This window comes from Thalassophryne amazonica, chromosome 16, assembly GCF_902500255.1.
Source record: "Thalassophryne amazonica chromosome 16, fThaAma1.1, whole genome shotgun sequence".
Taxonomy (NCBI): domain Eukaryota; kingdom Metazoa; phylum Chordata; class Actinopteri; order Batrachoidiformes; family Batrachoididae; genus Thalassophryne; species Thalassophryne amazonica.
The window spans coordinates 14274600-14295919 of NC_047118.1; the positions used below are offsets into that span (position 1 = coordinate 14274600).

At 39.1% G+C, this 21320-nt stretch overlaps 1 protein-coding gene across 1 annotated transcript; it reads left to right on the forward strand.

Moving 5' to 3' along the window:
* Nucleotides 1–8776: 8776 nt before the first annotated feature.
* On the forward strand, nucleotides 8777–21010 carry si:dkey-43p13.5 (visual system homeobox 2). Its single transcript, XM_034191084.1, has 3 exons — nucleotides 8777–9155; nucleotides 17544–17701; nucleotides 20559–21010. Exons 1-3 carry the CDS (start codon nucleotides 8921–8923, stop codon nucleotides 20964–20966), a joined length of 801 nt encoding a protein of 266 aa, XP_034046975.1. The 5' UTR covers nucleotides 8777–8920; the 3' UTR covers nucleotides 20967–21010.
* The last annotated feature ends 310 nt before the right edge of the window (nucleotides 21011–21320 follow it).

Below are 21320 nucleotides of genomic sequence, written 5' to 3' on the forward strand. Positions count from 1 at the left end.
TTTAAAAGCAGGAAATTAGAGGTCATCCATGTCTTTATGTCTGTAAGACAATCCTGCAGTTTAGCTAATTGGTGTGTGTCCTCTGGCTTCATGGATAGATAAAGCTGGGTATCATCTGCGTAACAATGAAAATTTAAGCAATACCGTCTAATAATACTGCCTAAGGGAAGCATGTATAAAGTGAATAAAATTGGTCCTAGCACAGAACCTTGTGGAACTCCATAATTAACTTTAGTCTGTGAAGAAGATTCCCCATTTACATGAACAAATTGTAATCTATTAGACAAATATGATTCAAACCACCGCAGCGCAGTGCCTTTAATACCTATGGCATGCTCTAATCTCTGTAATAAAATTTTATGGTCAACTGTATCAAAAGCAGCACTGAGGTCTAACAGAACAAGCACAGAGATGAGTCCACTGTCCGAGGCCATAAGAAGATCATTTGTAACCTTCACTAATGCTGTTTCTGTACTATGATGAATTCTAAAACCTGACTGAAACTCTTCAAATAGACCATTCCTCTGCAGATGATCAGTTAGCTGTTTTACAACTACCCTTTCAAGAATTTTTGAGAGAAAAGGAAGGTTGGAGATTGGCCTATAATTAGCTAAGATAGCTGGGTCAAGTGATGGCTTTTTAAGTAATGGTTTAATTACTGCCACCTTAAAAGCCTGTGGTACATAGCCAACTAACAAAGATAGATTGATCATATTTAAGATCAAAGCATTAAATAATGGTAGGGCTTCCTTGAGCAGCCTGGTAGGAATGGGGTCTAATAAACATGTTGATGGTTTGGATGAAGTAACTAATGAAAATAACTCAGACAGAACAATCGGAGAGAAAGAGTCTAACCAAATACCGGCATCACTGAAAGCAGCCAAAGATAACGATACGTCTTTGGGATGGTTATGAGTAATTTTTTCTCTAATAGTTAAAATTTTGTTAGCAAAGAAAGTCATGAAGTCATTACTAGTTAAAGTTAATGGAATACTCAGCTCAATAGAGCTCTGACTCTTTGTCAGCCTGGCTACAGTGCTGAAAAGAAACCTGGGGTTGTTCTTATTTTCTTCAATTAGTGATGAGTAGAAAGATGTCCTAGCTTTACGGATGGCTTTTTTATAGAGCAACAGACTCTTTTTCCAGGCTAAGTGAAGATCTTCTAAATTAGTGAGACGCCATTTCCTCTCCAACTTACGGGTTATCTGCTTTAAGCTACGAGTTTGTGAGTTATACCACGGAGTCAGGCACTTCTGATTTAAAGCTCTCCTTTTTAGAGGAGCTACAGCATCCAAAGTTGTCTTCAATGAGGATGTAAAACTATTGACGAGATACTCTATCTCACTTACAGAGTTTAGGTAGCTACTCTGCACTGTGTTGGTATATGGCATTAGAGAACATAAAGAAGGAATCATATCCTTAAACCTAGTTACAGCACTTTCTGAAAGACTTCTAGTGTAATGAAACTTATTCCCCACTGCTGGGTAGTCCATCAGAGTAAATGTAAATGTTATTAAGAAATGATCAGACAGAAGGGAGTTTTCAGGGAATACTGTTAAGTCTTCTATTTCCATACCATAAGTCAGAACAAGATCTAAGATATGATTAAAGTGGTGGGTGGACTCATTTACTTTTTGAGCAAAGCCAATAGAGTCTAATAATAGATTAAATGCAGTGTTGAGGCTGTAGATCTTGAGACAGCTCTTTCCTTTACCCATCATGAGATATTTCTTGTATGATACCTTGGCAATGAGACACCTTTTTAGAGAACATCAGTTGGGATTGACCTATCTGATATTAATTTGCACTGACAAGGAGCAGGATTGCTTTATAATTATTAATAGATTTTAGCTGGTCATTTGGCTTTCCGTGCCTTTTTGCACCTCCGTTTCTTCAGGTGTTCAATATTTTTTTCCTGTCATTTCAGACTATTACACATAATTTAATTTTTGTACATCTATGGTTTGATTTTTTTTTTTTTGTATGTGTGGATTACTTGTATTGTTACTGACATCTGGAGAAAATTGCACGTCAGTAGCACTTTAAGACTCATATTTACTGAGAAAAATGGTGATGTGTTCAAATCTTATATTACCTGCTGTAGATGATTTTGAAGAAAATTTCAAATGGCAAGTACTGTTCATACATATTATTATATATATTGCACAGCAGATAGAATGAACAATAGTCACTGCTGGTTAAATAATTACCCTTTAGATGGGACAACAGTTCAAATTTGGAAAATGTTTGCAGAACAATAAATACACATTGGCTGTTAGGACACATTCAGATTGCCTGCCCAAATCAGATTTTTAGCATATCTAGATTGTATCTAGACTGCTTGTTTTGATAGTCTGAACAGAACCCCTTGGCCCCCCACCTAAAAAAACAAAACAAAATATGAAACGTGATATTTCCTAAAACGGAGCTGGTTTCAAACCGAATTGCTGACGGATTTCTACAGTCTGAATGATCTGATTGCTTCAATGTGCCTTTTGCGTCACTCACAGCGCTCTCCTCACTCTGCCAAAGCTACTGCCCCTTTATTCTGTCCCTACGCTGTTCGATTTTCACCCAGCTCCAGTAAAATCACTAACTGTCTGTTCAAAAAGAAAACAAAATGTTTGACATGAGGTGTGTTTACATGGACATACTGTTGGGTGACAGCTATTGTTCAGCAAACTGAGTTTAGTGGGGAGCGCGTGGAGGACAAAAAACAAAACGAATGGATCTGATATGGATTCACCATAGTGGATCTGATAAGAAGTTAATATTTAAATAAAAATGTATAAATTGTGCGAGTGATGTGAACTTAGTTGATCTCGGTGCTGTGCATAGACATTGTTACTTTGACACTATGCAAACTGGAGGGACTATAGGATCAGATTGGACTGAGAATAGAAGAAACTAAGGATGACACGATTGGATTTTTTTTTGTGACAAATGTCAATTTCCTGGTGGGGTTTTGCTAATGAAGTTCTTTGCGGAGGGGGTACTGCCCTGTCAAGCCTCTCTCTAGAGCTGTCTTTGTCTTGGTACAAAATTTGTGCAAAATTCACAAGACGCAAGCTTGTTTTTGAGAATGGTTGAACTAGGTCAAATTGAGGTCCAACAACCAGATTTGAAGCGGACTTTGCATGTCGAATGCAAGTTTAAACAAGTCTTTTTGGAGATAAAGCCATGTGATGGCTGTCTTGTTGGTGACCGGCTAAGCCCACAGACAATGCACATTGTGTTCCTGCAGCTGACACTCCACTAATGATGCTGTGATTGCCACGTCAGCCGTGGCTGTCCGGCGATGCCGTGTCATCCAGGGAGCTGGAAACACCTGAGAGACCAACACAGTCTGGCATTAGCCATCACCGTTGTTGTCTTAATGCCTCCTTCAATTATCCACTACCAGCTCTTTGGAATCTACTGTCAGAACTGCTTGCATGGACTCCCCCCAACTCCCCAATTTTGTCCCTGATTATGTGGATCAGTGGGCATTAAAGGACCCCAGCACAGACAAACAGAGGGGTTTAGGGGTGGAGGAGGAGTGAGGGTCTGCTTTCAAACAGACAAAAAAAACCCCCTCTGTGTCCCAACTGGTGAGGACTATTCATTCATCACTCCTGCCACACACAGTGTTTGTTTTAGCTCAAATCAGACACATTTAATCTATTTTTCTTTACCCCTCACAAGTAACAAAGAAATGATTTCCCTCAGTCGCTCAACCTCTCCCTTACAAGAGTATGCACCAACAGGCTTGTCCAACAGCCTGCTTCCTGCTGCCAAATGTTATTTTTGGGACAGTTTGCAAGAAGTTAGCAAAGCTCGTTTCCGCTCATGATTTACTAGCCGGAATTTCTGTGGCAAATAGGAACATGTTGTTATGTTGTTGTAAATGTTCTAAATGCACAGATCTGATATTTTTCTTCAAAAAGGCATGGATGGATTGAATGAACGTTAATGCTCCAATGTGTAAGACTTAGTGGTGTTTGCATAAATGGAATATAGCATTCATAACCACTTATTCATTAGTGTATAACTAACTACATGTAACAATGAATTCATGTGTTTTCATGAGCTTAGAATGTGCAGAATGGGAGCGGGGCGAGCCCCCTCATAGAGGCCACCATGTTGCACCACGTGTTGATACAATTGTCTAAAAGGAACAAACTTACTTCACTTTTAGCATTTTGCAGCAAGGCTGAAAGACTGAAGAAAAATGAAGCGTAATGAATGTTTGTTTAATGAGTTTAGTGTATATAAGTTTGGGGTCAGTCCATGAGAAATCACCATAGGCCTCTGGACTGACTATTTCCAATTTGCTTTATACTTTCACAAACTAATGTTATTGTTCACAGTAATTAACACACAAAATTTTAACCTTCTCTCTTTATTGGGTTTTAAGATATTGGGGCTTTAACCCTCTGGGGTCCGAGGGCATTTTTTTGGACACTTCACTCGCCTGGCATAAATGTTTTATTATTGCTGTTATCAGCTCTCCCTGCATCCCACAATCAAGTTTTATGTCTCATTTTTTTCAGGACAACCTGTTCTTTCATAATATATATGTTTTGTTGTGTTTTACAAGTGTAATAAAGGTTTACAATCAAAAATAACAAAGAAAAAAGTAAAGCGAAAAATCATTTTCCACACACATTTATTCAAACCACACAGCAAACTATAATAAACAACTGTTTTGACACTTTATAAAGGTAATTTGAGGTCTTGTGTGAAAGACTGTACAACAAAAAAGTTCAAACAATAAGCACAAATGCACATTTTGAGCAATATTTACAAAATGGTCTATGCGTTTATGTTCCAGCCTGAGGAGCGGCCCCTCTCCCTCACCTCTTTGATATGGTAAACAAGTGCTTTACACAGAGGGAGAGAGCCACAGAGTAATCCGGTAACATTCAAATGCAAACTAGTGGAGCAATCCTGATAGTTACACACTCTTTGTTTGAGCACATGAGATTGTCATGCGAGGCTCTCTGTCTGCTTTCACTTTCGCTGCCAGTAATGGTGCAGGGCGCATTGGAGGAGTTAGGGAGCTATTCAAACGGGTCAACTAGTAAGATATCACTCCTGAAAATGATCTTTGATTTATCACGTGAGGTAAATCTACCCTACAATTGGATTTTGGAAAACCATGTGACGGTGAACCAATTCCGATTGGACACTCACATTGCGCATGTCATCACACAGCTTCTATGAGGAGTACAAAGATGGCAGATGGTGGATCGAAAGTCCGTGGAGTTAACTTTTCAGCAAAAAGAAGTAAGTTTCTATCTCATATCATTAAAAAGTTATTTATAATTTAGTAAAGCTTGGTCCCAGCCGTCGTAACCCCAGAGGGTTAAAAATGGTGTATGTCATTGCTTTTACTGTAAAAACGAGTTGTACAGGAAAGGCTAGCTAAGTTCAATAAATCATTACTTTTAAATGATTCTTTCTAGATGCCTGAAATTTTCAGGGGTTATTCTGAAGTAATAGATGTCTTCAACTACTATAAAGGAAGATTCAGAGTTGCATATTTGTCAGTCTATAACTTGCTGAAAACTGGAAGAAAAAAATCATTTGTGCTTTGGAATAGCTTTGGTCCTCTGTATTTCCACATTGAAGCACATCATGTGTTTTAAATTTTGGTAGTTATTTCTCATGTTATAGAAATATTTTGTTGACTATGTATTTTTTCTGAAAGAAAAATATTCAGATTTATGTGGCATTAAAAATTAATTTAAAAAAGTCACGAATGGAAAAAGCCCCAATAAATCAAAAATAAATTAAAACATAAGGGTGAAAATTTTATGTTGTTCACTGCGAATAATAACATTATTTGGTGAAAGCATAAAAAAAACAACAACAAAAAAACGAGATGGTCAGTCTGGAACATTTTTTTAAATCTGGTGATTTGAGGTGGATTTACCCTTTAATGTTAAATGGAAGATCCTTTGTATTGCTTTTCACAAGAGAAGGCAACAGAGCCTGAATGCACGTCACTAAAGAAGTGAAAACGTGAACAGTATCAAAGTTGTGATTGGTGATGGTATAATGCAATGTGCAACCTTACCACTAGAAGTCACTAAATATTACACACTCTAGCTTTAATGCTCTTTAATGCCTTTATGTATGTCTGTGTTGACGTGTTTATGATCATTTCCCCCTTATTTAAATTTATAATATATATTTTTTGAAACTTTTTAGCATTTGTTAATACATAAATAGAGGGAAGCGTGCAAAAAAAGTCACACAGCTCATTGAACCTAGACTGCATGCAACTCATTTCCTGAAGGCATTCCACCTACAAATGGTGATAAATGTTTGCAGCATGTCATCACATTCATGATTTTATATGGATCAGTGACATCTGGCTGATTACCCAACTGCTCAACAAACCAAGCACTGGTGTAAATACTGATCCAATATTACTGGTGCACCCCTACTTAATCTGAATTCAACAATGTTAATGTGTGGGGGAAAATGAATTTTTGCAGTTAGTTTATTTATTTACATGTAAATATCTGTCTTCTGTTTCAACCTGCAAAAGCCCCAAGTCGCCAAACACTAATCCTGCTCTTTTGTTGTCAATAGGCATTAATTTAGTGTTTGAACAGGTGCAGATGAAAGGGCCACAGGTGAGGGATCTGCAGTCCTCAGTGCCACAGAGGAGTGATGGACCCGTGACTCACCTGGTCACAGCTGAGGTTCTCATCAAAGGCGCCTCAGGCAGCCATCAGCAGTGACAAACGGAATGTTATCACCCCTGACAAGCAGTTAGTAAGATGTGTTGCTGGATGATAGGTATCCTTATATTAATTGACACACCTGGGTTTAATTCACACAGACAACACTAGCGATCACGTCATCAGATATCCATCAACACCAAGCTACGCTTCCTGTCCTAACTTCTCATGTGCTGAGATGTACGCTTTGATTTGTAATATGCAAATCTTGCAAAGAGCATTTCGCAACACTTTCTATGACAGCTGCATTACAGGCAGTAAAAAGTCCTGGCAGAAATAAGTATATATTATACTTATTCAATATAAAATGTGGAATTTAGAAGCATATAGTCTACTTGCACTAGCAACGGTACCAGTCGTTGCCTGAGTGAAGAGTAGTGACCAAGTTGTAAGAATTTTAATTAAAAAATGCTTTTAAAATGCTGTGTGATTGTGCTAAAATGATTAAACTTATGTTGTTTCCCAGCAGTGTTAAGATAATTATATTTATCGTATATTTTGATCATTTTATTTTTTGTTTTATTGATTCACGTTCTGTATTGTATTAACTTAGACTAATTAATGCTGTGATTCCAGACACTCTGATACAGTGAGTAACAGTATCTACCTCAAACGCTGGCTTGTGATCGTCCACGAACCAAAAAGTAGTTTTATTTTCATTATTAATTTTTTAAGTGTTAAATTTAAAGTGTTTTAAGTGTTAAATGGCTGACGATGTGACCAAGATGAGTGGCGTAAATCAATGATTCATGATAGATTTAATCGTTCACCCACACAGAGAGCCACGACATCGAGAGTGCTGGTGCAGTCTTTGCTGTGGGTACCGCCACACACGTAAAGTGATTTATATAAAGGATATGAGATTGTTATTGTTTTTTTCCTTCAAAACTAATTTACAAATTTTCTGTCAAGTGGTTCCATGCATTATTTTACATTCTACAGATGTAAGTTTTCAAAATGTTTGTGGTTTCACCACTACCTCTGCCAACAAATCCAACACCATATCCAACAAAATACCATATTGGTCCAAATATGAGGCAAACTATGAATGGAACTTAAAATTAAACATATACATACATATACATACACAACATGAAATCACAATTATTGATCGAAACAACAAAAAATAAAACAACAAACAATTAAAAATAAAAAGACTGGTGATGCATAGTGCAATCTACAACCTCACCTCTAGGTGACACTAAATCCTACACACTGTGGCTTTAAGTCACTTATAAACAAACAGGCATTTTTCTTGTATTCATATGGTGCAGTTTTGCTTTCAGTTTTTACATTAAAAAGCAGAACTTATTTTTTTGTCATGTAACTTTTTTTTTTAATTTAAGGTTACAAAATGTAAATAGCCCAGAGATGCACAGCTCATCTATGTGATAAGGAAAATCAACATCAAATCCTTCGAAACAGCAGCAGCATCAACAAACAGTTGCCAAGATAAATTTTAAAACATTTAGCAAATGAGATTCCAGGTTTGTCACACCACTGTCGAGACGAAAATGTTTATCCTGGATCGGTTAATTCAGCGCCTGCTGGCTTAGCGCTCGTTTGGCAGCTTGTGTTTTCATTATCCTTCCTTTGCAGCAATTTGTTCTTATTACATCTGACAACTGTTTAAAGGGTGAGATAAGAGTCGTGCACATTTTTTTGAGGTGCATGTGTTTCAGGGAACATTCACACTCTGAGCTCCCATCCATCTCGCTGATTGAAATTTCAGAAGGCAAAGGTGTTGCAACTTGTCCCAGGTGAACAGATAGCCAGAGAATCATATTATCTTTGCAACATCTGGAACCGTCTATCGGGCAAATTTTAAAGGTGAAAGTCGTGATAAATACCGCAAAGACCGATGAATAAATATTGGTAATCTGCTGACAGATGAATCACAGGTTGGATGTTCACCTTTGTGGTTTAACCCAAACCCTGCTGCCTGATTGGAAGTCATGTGACTGGAGCGGGGGAGGCACATTAGGCTGAGGTGAGACTACCTCCACTACTCCAGTGGTGCATTCACCGACTCAACTGGGCTGACAGCATCCATACAAGACACACGCGGCTTTACCTTATTATTAGGTTGTTTTTTTTTAGACACCTGATGTTGTCCCTATAGTAGGAGCCATCTGGCCCCTTTTCCAACGACTGGCGCTTCATGTTGCATTCTTAACAGATTGGACATGTTTGGCCCTGGGCAACTGGTATCTACACTCTTGCCTGCAGTTTTCCATTCACCTACAGGCCACTTTTTCCCTGCATTCCCAACCAGGCTGGGATCTCATCCTCACATCCTGATCCCTGGGCCTTTTATCAGCTACGAATCCTTGAGGAGTTACCTGCAGCCAGAACCATGCAAGGATGCTTTGATTGTGGCTACTCAGGTGGTAGGGATGGGGCAACTGGCAGAGGGAATAGGTGAGTTCAGCTCAGATATGATGGCACGCAGGGAGCAGATTATGCACCCTGAGCTATTGTCTATGAATGCTTAAAAACCTATTATAATTAGGAAATATAACGGTATAGTGGCAAATTTAAATATTACATACAGGCCTTCTTATCACATCAGTTTCATTTACTTATTTATTGTCTTTTGACTTCCTCTATTTGCTCAGGGTTGCCACAGCTGCCTGACAAAATATAGGTCTACATTAGGATCAAGTTTTCTGCCGATTGCAATTACAAATCTGCATGGACAAACCTAACACCTCATAGTGGAGCAGATAACTGAAACAATCATGCAAATGGTGATAAAAGCATCAAATTCGGCAGAAATACTCCTTAGACACTCCTCTTTTGATAAAACCAATTGGCCACTTGACTTTTCAATCGGTGGTCAGGTAGGGGTCAATTGAAGAATTACACAAAATTAAAAGATGCTCCAATCATATTGAAAAATATTCCACATTATTTGCCTGATCACAAAGATTCCAAAAAGGTATAGTTTGGACTATCTGTGACTGAATTCTATGGAGTTACAGGATAAAAACAGCAAGAATGGTGACAAAGGTCAATTTCATTTTGTACAGGGGTCAAAAGTTAAAGTTGCTCCAATTTTGGTAAAAAGTGATGCAAATTATTGGTTGAGCTAATAGGATTAATAAATGGGATAGTGTTGACAGTGTTGAATGTTTGGTCTCCAAAGTAAAGGTCAAACAAGGTCTACGTTTATTGGATTCTATGACATGTGACATATGTTACCCTGTAACGTGATAAGTAAGGATGATACATGGTCCAAACTATTCCTTTTTAAAACTGTGTTAACTCAATTAGTAATTTGCATCACTTTTTACCAAAATTGGAGCAACTTTAACTTTTGACCCCTGTACAAACCGACACTGACCTTTGTCACCATTCTTGCTGTTTTTTATCCCGTAACTCCATAGAATTCAGTTACAGATAGTCCAAACTATACCTTTTTAGAATCTTTATGATCAGGCAAATAATGTGGCATAGGTTTCAATATGATTGGAGCATCTTTTAATTTTGACTCCTGTGTAATTCTTCAATTGACCCCTACCTGAACGCCAACTGAAAATTCAAGTGACCAATCGGTTTTTTCAAAAGAGGATTGTCTGAGGACTATTTCTGTTGAATTTGATGCTTTTATCACCATTTGCAGGATTCCACTCTAAATATTCTCTTATCTGCTGCACTATCAAGTACTAAATAAATAAATATATAAATCATTAAAATATCCATTTTAATAAAGCAGGTTTTCAGCAATGATGTAATTATTGGATTTGGAGCATACCACTACTTCTATTTCTTGTTATGACAACATAGTCCATTTGACTTAACAATGGGCCATCTTTAGGAGTCCGCTTACCCTACGGTCAGGTGACCTTCAAATCAGTTGATGTTTGTCACTTGATGGGTGTTCCGGGCATGCCCAGCTCATGGTCACATGGTGTTACTGTGCACAATGTTTAATGATAGATTATAAAGGACGGGGAAACCCGACACTGTCACTATGAGTTTTTCCTCCATGATTTACTGCTTGATGGAACCAATGTTTGATTGATTGATTGAGTTTATTTTGTAAAATCAATATAAACACAGAAAGGTGAATATATCAATGGTACAGGGATGACACAATAAAGCATAAACGCTTATTTCCATTGTAGTTCTGGATTTGTTCCAATAAAATGTGCCATGGTGGTGCTCCTGTCTCGCCAGTTAGCTTGCTAACTTCTTGGTATAATGTTTTGTAAATCACATCAGAGGTTTTATCTGGTAATAAAAACAGGGTTTTTAGATATAAAAGTATTGAATTCTCACTAACTTTTACAAAATGTTCACAAGAGACAAAATGCTCAACATATTAGGTTTATACAAAATTCAGCTATTTGAGAGGATATTCTGCCATCCTGGATTATTCTTTTGCCCAACCAACCAATATACTTTAGATTGCGTTCATTCGGATAGGCCATCGCCCTGTCGCATTTATTTTGACCCTGTGTAGCTTGTGGCATAGGAACCAGTTGTCTCTTGTTGTAAAATGCTTAACCTGATTGAAAACAAGTAACATTTGGTTGATGTTCCTCTGTCTCTGGTACCTAAAGTGACCAAGGGGTGATTATCATTATCACTGATGCTAACCATTAACATTAACGCTCACTGTGTCTGGAGCTAACTGTGAGCTAACAGCAGCAATGCTAAGTGTTAGCCTTTGATTTCACCAGATGAAGTTGTGTTAAATCCAAGCTATGCTGTTGTTTTGTTTTTCAATTTCAAGTTATTTTCATTTATATAGCGCCAAATCACAACAAGTTTGCCTCAAGGCACTTTGTTCCATCAGATCCCACTAGTACCATTTTTGAAGTGGAACATTTGTTTATTTGTTGATGTAGGATTTTCTTAATTTTTGTGTTTCTACCATGGGAGAGGTTAACATGTTTTTAAAAAATGTTTTAATCACCTTTAATGATGTGACGTGATCCATCATCTACACGTGGTGTTTTGAAAAAAGGAAATGGTTGCAGATGCAGTACCAAATTCCTTTTTCACAAAGCTATTTGTATGGCATCCAGTAAGAAACATCATGGTGTCGAAGCTGTACAGGAGGCAACTGAGGAATTTAAAGCTAAAAACTTAAAGGTTTGGCTTGTGAATGAATGTGATGTTGGGGGACATGAAATAACAAACAGTGCCATATTAACAGCAATTTTCAGTTTGTGAACAGTCCCATCTATTAATATAAGCAACAGGTTGGTGCATTCTGTCCCAAGGTTCTTGAAATGGGGCAACATCTCTGCCTGGGGGACTTTTTTGCCATTAGAGGAAGACCATTTTTACCTTAATTTTACAGTTTGGGAGTAATTGTAAAGGTTAACTGACTAGTTTGGGGGAGAATGGGGGCTCTCTCTCCCCCACCAGGGGTCTCATAGCAGAAAAACAGCTGTGCAACTTCAGAGAAAATGACCCGTAGTTGTATGAACCAGTGTCAGGCCTCACGAGAAACACAAACTGTTTTATGGCACTACAACAAAACAACGCATACTTGCTAGTGGCTATAAGAAAAAGCCAACTAAGACTTTATTGCATCTTCATAATCATGACAGAGCCAATGCAAAAAAAGCAAAAAAAAAAAAAAAAAAAGCTGTCAGAGGAGGTGAGAAAGAGAAAAACAATATGACAGAGTGAGGTTGTCACACACAGGTCAACCTCAGACAGGCTTTCTTGGAATAGCAGAGCTGAAAGATAAAGAAGTGTGAAAAACAGATGCAGACCTGCTTTCCTGCTGCTTGATGAAGCTTTGGAGCTGAATTCACTCTGACAACATGATATTATACAACCCCTGGCAAAAATTATGGAATCACTGGCCTCGGATGATGTTCATTCAGTTGTTTAATTTTGTAGAAAAAAAGCAGATCACAGACATGACACAAAACTAAAGTCATTTCAAATGGCAACTTTCTGGCTTTAAGAAACACTATAAGAAATCAAGAAAAAAAAGATTGTGACAGTCAGTAACGGTTACTTTTTTAGACCAAGCAGAGGAAAAAAATATGGAATCACTCAATTCTGAGGAATAAATTATGGAATCACCCTGTAAATTTTCATCCCCCAAATTAACACCTGCATCAAATCAGATCTGCTCGTTGACATTGACCCTTTGTGTCTTTTTGCAAGGAATGTTTTCACAGTTTTTGCTCTATGGCAAGATGCATTATCATCTTGAAAAATGATTTCATCATCCCCAAACATCCTTTCAATTGTCCAAAATATCAACGTAAACTTGTGCATTTATTGATGATGTAATGACAGCCATCTCCCCAGTGCCTTTACCTGACATGCAGCCCCATATCATCAATGACAGTGGAAATTTACATGTTCTCTTCAGGCAGTCATCTTTATAAATCTCATTGGAACGGCACCAAACAAAAGTTCCAGCATCATCACCTTGCCCAATGCAGATTCGAGATTCATCACTGAATATGACTTTCATCCAGTCATCCACAGTCCACGATTGCTTTTCCTTAGCCCATTGTAACCTTGTTTTTTTTCTGTTTAGGAGTTAATGATGGCTTTTGTTTAGCTTTTCTGTATGTAAATCCCATTTCCTTTAGGCGGTTTCTTACAGTTTGGTCACAGACGTTGACTCCAGTTTCCTCCCATTCGTTCCTCATTTGTTTTGTTGTGCATTTTTCGATTTTTGAGAGTTATTGCTTTAAGTTTTCTGTCTTGACGCTTTGATGTCTTCCTTGGTCTACCAGTATGTTTGCCTTTAACAACCTTCCCATGTTGTTTGTATTTGGTCCAGAGTTTAGACACAGCTGACTGTGAACAACCAACATCTTTTGCAACATTGTGTGATGATTTACCCTCTTTTAAGAGTTTGATAATCCTCTCCTTTGTTTCAATTGACATCTCTCGTGTTGGAGCCGTGATTCATGTCAGTCCACTTGGTGCAACAGCTCTCCAAGGTGTGATCACTCTTTTTTAGATGCAGACTAACGAGCAGATCTGATATGATGCAGGTGTTAGTTTTGGGGATGAAAATTTACAGGGTGATTCCATAATTTTTTCCTCAGAATTGAGTGAGTCCATATTTTTTTCCTCTGCTTGGTCTAAAAAAGTAACCGTTACTGACTGCCACAATCTTTTTTTCTTGATTTCTTATAGTGTTTCTTAAAGACAGAAAGTTGCCATTTGAAATGACTTTAGTTTTGTGTCATGTCTGTGATCTGCTTTTTTTTCTACAAAATTAAACAACTGAATGAACATCCTCCGAGGCCGGTGATTCCATAATTTTTGCCAGGGGTTGTATTTCCTCACTGATTGTGCACATCCTTGCAGAGAGACAGAGAGACACAAGCAGAAAGAGAGATTGCATACACAGAGAGATGGGGGCAGAGCAAGACAGAGAGAGAGGAGCATAGAAAACGATCACATGAGACAGGTGGTGAGATAGTGAGAGAGGGCAAAGAGAGAGAGAAAGAGAGAGAGAGAGAGATTCGCCTGAGCTAAACTCTGGATTTTTGCTTTCTTGACATAGTTCCATCGACTGTGTAGAAACAAATGCACATGGAGAAAGGGGGAGGGAGGGCCAACAGTGAGTTTTTTTACACCAGTTTTGTAACATACAGTTGTGCTCAAACGTTTACATACCCTGGCAGAATATTTGCTTTTCTGGCCATTTTTTAAGAGAATATGAATGACAACACAAAAACTTTTTTTCACTCATGGTTAGTGGTTGGGTGAACCCATTTATTGTCAAACAACTGTGTTTCCTCTTTTTAAATCAAAATGACAAGAGAACTACCCAAATGACCCTGATCCAAAGTTTACATACCCCTGTTTTTAATACTGTGTGTTGCCCCCTTTAACATCAATGGCAGCTTGGAGTCTTTTGTGGTAGTTTTGGACGAGGCTCTCTGATGGTAAAGATGCCACTGAATATGTCTTGGACTTTATTTACATTAATTACAAAGAAATACAAACAGTATGGCACTTTATGGTAAATCTGCATGGAGTAGACAGTTCTCAAAAACTGAGTGACTGTGCAAGAAGGAGAAGAGTGAGCAACGCCACCAAGACACCGAGACAACCCAGGAGAAGTTATGGGCTTATGTGGCTGTGACTGGAGAAATTGTGCACAGTGCAAGCTTTGCACAAGCTTTGCACTACTTTGCACTTGAACCACGGGTTCCTGGACAGTGGCCTCTACGCAGGGTTGGGTAGGATTACTTTGAAATGTAACCCAAAAGTAATCAGATTACAAGTAATCCAAATGTATGTACATACATACATGTAATCCACATGTATTCTTTCAAAGTAATCCTACCCAACCTTGCCTCTGCACTTCCTCTCGCTGGCTTTATTACTTTTGACACCGTGATCCCACTTTTAACTTTGTGTTTGTCCATTTATGTGTTCAAAATCGCTCTCTTGTGTGCGCTGCCATTCTGCCTAAATGCTCATTTTGAGTGCGCATCATTGGCAGTGCACACACACAGCGGCACTCCTGATCCATTAACAAGATATTAAATCTATCATAGACATACTTTTACAGTTGATTATATAGAATGAATGAACATCCAACTGTTTTACCAAGCTATTAAAATAAAAACATTACGAATAATTACCTTTTATTAGCTGCTTCAAATCAGAGCATGAGAGAGGGAGGAAAAAAGCAGGTGGAATTGTGTGCACAAGAGGGCTGAGCCAAAAATAGCCTCTCCTGGTTCTCATAGCTGCCAGGTGCTCAGATAATGGGCTTTTACAGCCTCATCTGCACCACAAACATGCCTCTATAATCCTCGTTAGTCATCGTAGTAACTCGCACACAAACTGCCCCACGCTGTTGTTGCTACATTTTGAACATCTTGAAATTAGTGCCATGGTCAGAGATAGCCTCCTTAACTGAAGATACTGCCTCTAAGAGCCTCTCAGAGCGACCATTCTCCCTTGATAGTTGAATAAATCCTTGCATAAGGAAACACAAACAAATAAAGAAACAAAAAAAAAAAACATGCTGTGTGACTCATTTTTCATCCTTCATTATTTAGTGGGACCAGGGCTTAAGATGTAAACAACGTCATCAGCAACCAGAGGAGCTCCTTCCCAAGTGTAGGACCAACAGACTGAAAAACTCCTTTGTCCCTCAGGCTATCAGACTGTACAACTCCTCAATCGGGGGGAGGAGGAGTAACAGGAGGACACGAGCGGGAAGGAGAGGAACAGTAGTAGCCAGTAAACCAGTATTCTAATCCAATTACATTTTTTTCCGCAAATCTGATTGGTTAATCATGTGAGATTTCAGACCGTATAATATCAGGTGTACGGTGGCAAAATATTTGACTGCTTCACATTTGATGTACTACTCCGCATCCTGTGCACACACACCGCTGCACAGATGTCAATAATGGCATGGTCAGCTGAGAGCGAGAGATGTGATGTAGCGACAACGATGCAGAAATGGGTGAATTAAAGCAACCATAAAGTATTAATGTGGATTTTGATACAGAATTACCGTTTCACATTTAATGGATTACTCTGTGCCCTGACCGCTGCTGGAGTGACGGTGAAGATGCTGTTGCTAACAGTAAGCCTCACTGACCGAATTACCTACAGAAAAATAAACCCTGCAAATGATAAAATTGGATTAGAATGGGAATAACCACTCCCTCTAGGGTCTCTTTTCTTTGTTTTCCCTTTCTCCATCTGTTCCTTTTTAATCCAAAATCAGTTTCTGCAAAATAAATAAAAAAATAAAGTAAAACAAAACAAAACAAAAAAAGCCTCTGTGTTGTCCCTACATGCACCTAAATTACAGTAATCTGAACCCAGATCACCATGGCAACAGAACAACATCCCAACCAAACATGGAGGAGGCCATTCTGACCAATCCCGAAATGCAACGTGGTGCCATAAAATATGACATAACTCTGATTCACTATGCCTTTCGTATGTTGATTTCCTGTCTGGCTCAATCTGCTCTGTGCAAACTGACACAATTTCCATCCAGTCACGCCACATGCGCATTTGCTCTGTGTAGAGGAGCAGAGAGCCCCCTCTGGGCTGCGTCTGAATTGCGCCACATTACTCCTGGTAGAATCACAGATGATCACTTCTGACATTCTCGGTGCAGCCTTAACGTGATGTAGTTGCACTGGGTGGAATCAAGGGGCGAGTGGTTGAAAATGTGAGTGAAAACACATATGCTAATACTCACCAAAGTTGGCATTTTATCGGAGATATCCAAATGCAAACTCCATATCCACTTATTTCTCGAAAATATTCTCTGCTCAGGAAGACAACAAAAGCATCGTACATGACTTTTTAATGTTTTGCTAGAATAAACATTAAAAAAAAAATATAGCAATGTCTTGAGGTTTGTCCGTTTTTATTATCCCACAGGACAGCATTCTGTTGGCAATCATTTATACGCCTCACTAATTACTAGTGATAGCGTTGATTGTTTGGTGTTGTGGGTGTTCTTTGTGGGTGTGCTTTTATATGTGTTCTCCACTATATTCTTGAGGAGAAAAATATGCGGCCCCATGTAACTTGAGGCTCCTGATCTTCAGCCCTTGCAAGCCTGTGCATTAGTCCGCCTCTGATTGGTATACAGAGATGTGACTCGTATTGGCCAAACTGTCAGTCAGTATCTAACTCAAACAGTCAGTGAGCAGTGCAAATGTTTACAAAAAGACTGGCTAAAAGCTCGTAACTAATAATCAATTATCAAGCTGTTAAAGTGGCTCTAATGATCACTCTGCTAATTAGCCAATCTAGGGCCATTACTTCCTTGTCACCCTTTGGCGATTGCGTAATGGGTGCTTGTGCTGTGTTTTCCAGATGAACACAGGCCAGTGAAGCAGCGCCGGGCCCGGGCCAACTACAGCAGCTGGCAGCTGGAGGAGCTGGAGAAGGCTTTTGAGACAACCCACTACCCAGACATCTTCATGAGGGAGGCCCTGGCCCTCCAACTGGACCTCATCGAGGCCCGAGTGCAGGTAAAGTGCACACTTAACTCCCCTGAGTTAAAATATAATCTACCAGGACTACATCTGTCTCATGCCAAATACACAATTATAGTGTTAAATCAGCTCTGTCATGTTGTTAAGTCAAGTTGTTCAGGTTGAATAAGAGTCATTTATATGATGACGGATGATTTCACTCTATAAATGTTTATTTTATTTTGTTTGGAGTAGGACGAAATGTAGTGCCAGCAGACTCGATTTTGCTCCGCAAGACTGTGTATCAAAGGCGTTATAATACATGCGTAATCAGCAAGCTAATGTATGTCACTGAGTGGCCTGAGTTCACCCTGCATTCTGCATTCGGGACCTGAGCACATCTGCAAAAACAGTGTGACTTTTGGTTTGATAAAGAGCACATTCCCACACATAACAGTAATGAGTATACCACTGAAGGATTGCCAAGTTTAGTTAATTTTTCAGATGAGGTTAGTTTTACAAAAGGAGGTGTAGGAATGTAATATTTATTAGGACCAAATAGCACAGAATAGGATACTCAGTATAAATGACAGTGGCGAGGCTACTCAATAAACAGCCCAGACGTACGGTTGTCACTCCTCAAAAAACAACAACAAAAAAAAAAACACAAAAAAAAAAACACACACACATCTGTGCTTTTTTCCTTGTTCTCATCTCTGAAAAAAAAAAATGGATTCATATCCACAGTGATTTTTTTCTAATGTAGCTTCAGGTGCATGCAGATCTGTGGACTTCACAGCATGTTATGTATGTGACACAGAAGGTGATCCAAAAATACAGTGTGTTTTCAAAATGTGTCTCTGCACACCTCCATGCTTGAGATAAAGGGCAGAAAATTCCTTTTCCACAAATGCACATGTTCACATGGGATTAATATAGTCTGAGGTACAGATTGTTTTATAGACAGTACGAGAAGGTGTGGGAATACTGACATGGATGTGTGCAGTCTGTCAAAACTGACTGAAATTGTATGTTTAACATAACAAAAACAGAGGATTTCTCGTAATAATTACTCCCTCCCCTCCCTCCCCTGCTATATAAAACATATCTGACCTGAATACATGATGCAATAAGGGATTTATCGATCAATCAAACTGCACATATGAGAATTTTATTCAGGCAGCAGGTGATGAGCAAATATTTTGCATCTTTGCTCACTGACAGTGATTTACCATTCATCAGTACAGTAAGAAACCAGATCCAGTTTTAACCCAAATGTTCTTGAATGAATTGAAGACTGTATTATCCAAGTAGTAATAATAATATTAGTCATAATTGCTAAATAGAACAGTCATATCAGTGACACGTCAGGGTTCCATGTTTCAGTGCTGTTTACAAAAACAGAAAAATCCGCACCACCACAACACTCCCATGCAAAAAGCTTTATTAATGAAAATGTGACTTTTTTGGCAAACCGCTCTTCCTCAGACAAGGCAATTTGCCCGAAACGTCACATTTTCATTAATAAAGCTTTTTGCATGGGAGTGCTGTGGTTGTGCGGATTTTTCTGTTTTTGGTAGAATTCTTTGAACTTTGAACTTATTTATTTGGCACACAACTCGTCAATAATAAAAACTAATACACAAGACGATTCCACAGTGACATGTGTGACCAAAAAGAGGGTGAGCAGAAGCAAAGCTTATGAACGCCCACCCCAAATATACATACATACATACATACATATATACACATTACCAACCCCCAGAGCAAGCACACAGGCGACAGTGGTAAGGAAAAACTCCCTCTGATGTATTGAGGAAGAAACCTCAAGCAGACCAGACTCTAAGGGGTGACCCTCTGCTTGGGCCATGCTACAAACACATTCTTCTTGATCCAGCACACCCTTTGTGTGTTTTGGATGTGCGTGTCTTCTCTGCATCGGTGCTGTTTACATCCACACTACATGTGACGGTGAGTCCAGTTGGACTCAGTCACGGCCCGATTTACAAAGGTGGTCTGTAAGTTGGGCCGTACCAGGAGGCCAGCCCAGGCCACAGCCCAGGCCACTCATACTAGTCAAACAAACTAGATTTTGGGGCATAATGCAATCCGGCATGGTCCAGAGTGCCTAGTGCGAGTACACTCTAACCCTCTCTCCTCTGTTTTGAGGAGAAGGAATGCCAGTTGGAGCCCTTTTGCAGCTCAAAGAGCCCTCCGTCGCGGAAAACCCAAACCTTTGTTGATTAAAGTCCAACCGTAGTCTTGATCATTGGTCTTTTTTACCTGAACATGGTTTTGCGGTGAGAGGAATTTCTGGAAAGTTGCTGATGCCCACCATCTTGAGTGCACAGTGCTAAGTGGGGGGTCACTACTGCTGTGTCTTTACAAATGTGGAGAGGGGCAATGGTTGCACTAGATGAGACTCACATGCATTAAAGTCACACATTCAGGACTCATATCCACTTAATGCGCACACATGGCTGGCCCTGCTTTGTAAACAAACAGTAGAAAAGCTCAGATTACAACACACACACAGGTAGTGCTGCTTTATGCTCTGTAGCATGTTGTTACACCACTAAATCTTTGCATGGAAAATAGTCGTTGGCTGCTATATTAATGTTGAACATTTAATTTGTAGCACCTTGAATGAAGAGTCCATACATGTCCTTCTATGTCTGTGATGTAGATCACGGGAGTCTATAATAAGTTTCAGTCCTAAATTTTGAATATTGTCATTAGAATTTTTGAATTTTAAACATGAAATCCCAATATGCAACTGTGAAAAGTAAATGAAAGCAAATTTTAGACAATATCATGTCTGTGAATTAATATGACAAATAACACTGTCATAGTTTGAATGTGATACTGATGAAACAATCTTTTGTTTGCTACACTTTGACACACTTGTTTCCAGGTTTGGTTTCAAAACCGTCGCGCTAAAATGCGGCGGCAGCTGAAGCTCCAAGGTCAGCTCGCGGGGCCTTCTACAAAAAGAGATGATGAGGAAATGGCTGAGAGAGCAAGAAGCGATTTAAAACAGCCGACACAAAGCTTTGAGCACAGGGAGAAACAACAGGAAGGAGAAAACTATCTGTGGACACAAGCTCCGGGCGCGCCGCTGAGCCTGCGTAGGCCGTCTGTCACCCAGAGGTCAGGGAAATGGGAGAGGCCAGTGGGGATGAGCTCCGAGGAGCTGCACTCCAGCAGCATCGCCAAGCTGCGTGCGAAAGCCAGAGAGCATAAAGCCGAGCTCCAGATCACTGTAAACATGTCAGGAGGCGTCGCACGGGCACAAACACGGGAAAGTGCTGCCACGCAGTGACTGATCGGTTTCCTTCTTCCTCTTTATACAGATAATTATCTCCAGACACAGTCAAGATGTGGTCATTTTAAAGCAACATATCTTTTGAAAGAATTTGGGAGGAGGACTTTTACTCTTTAAGCTTAAAAAAAAAAAAAAAAAGTGTAGTAATCTTCCACGTGTTTTTATTGAAAATTATTTGACATCTTACACCAAAAATATTGTTTATTAAAAATTTACTGTGGAGTGTCTTGTTTTTAATGTAATCTTAACATGTCTTTTAAAGTTTTTTTATACACTTTTAAGTTTTCATTTACAGTATACACATTTAGGTTATAAAGGTCTCAAACTATACAAGTAACAGGCATGTCTACT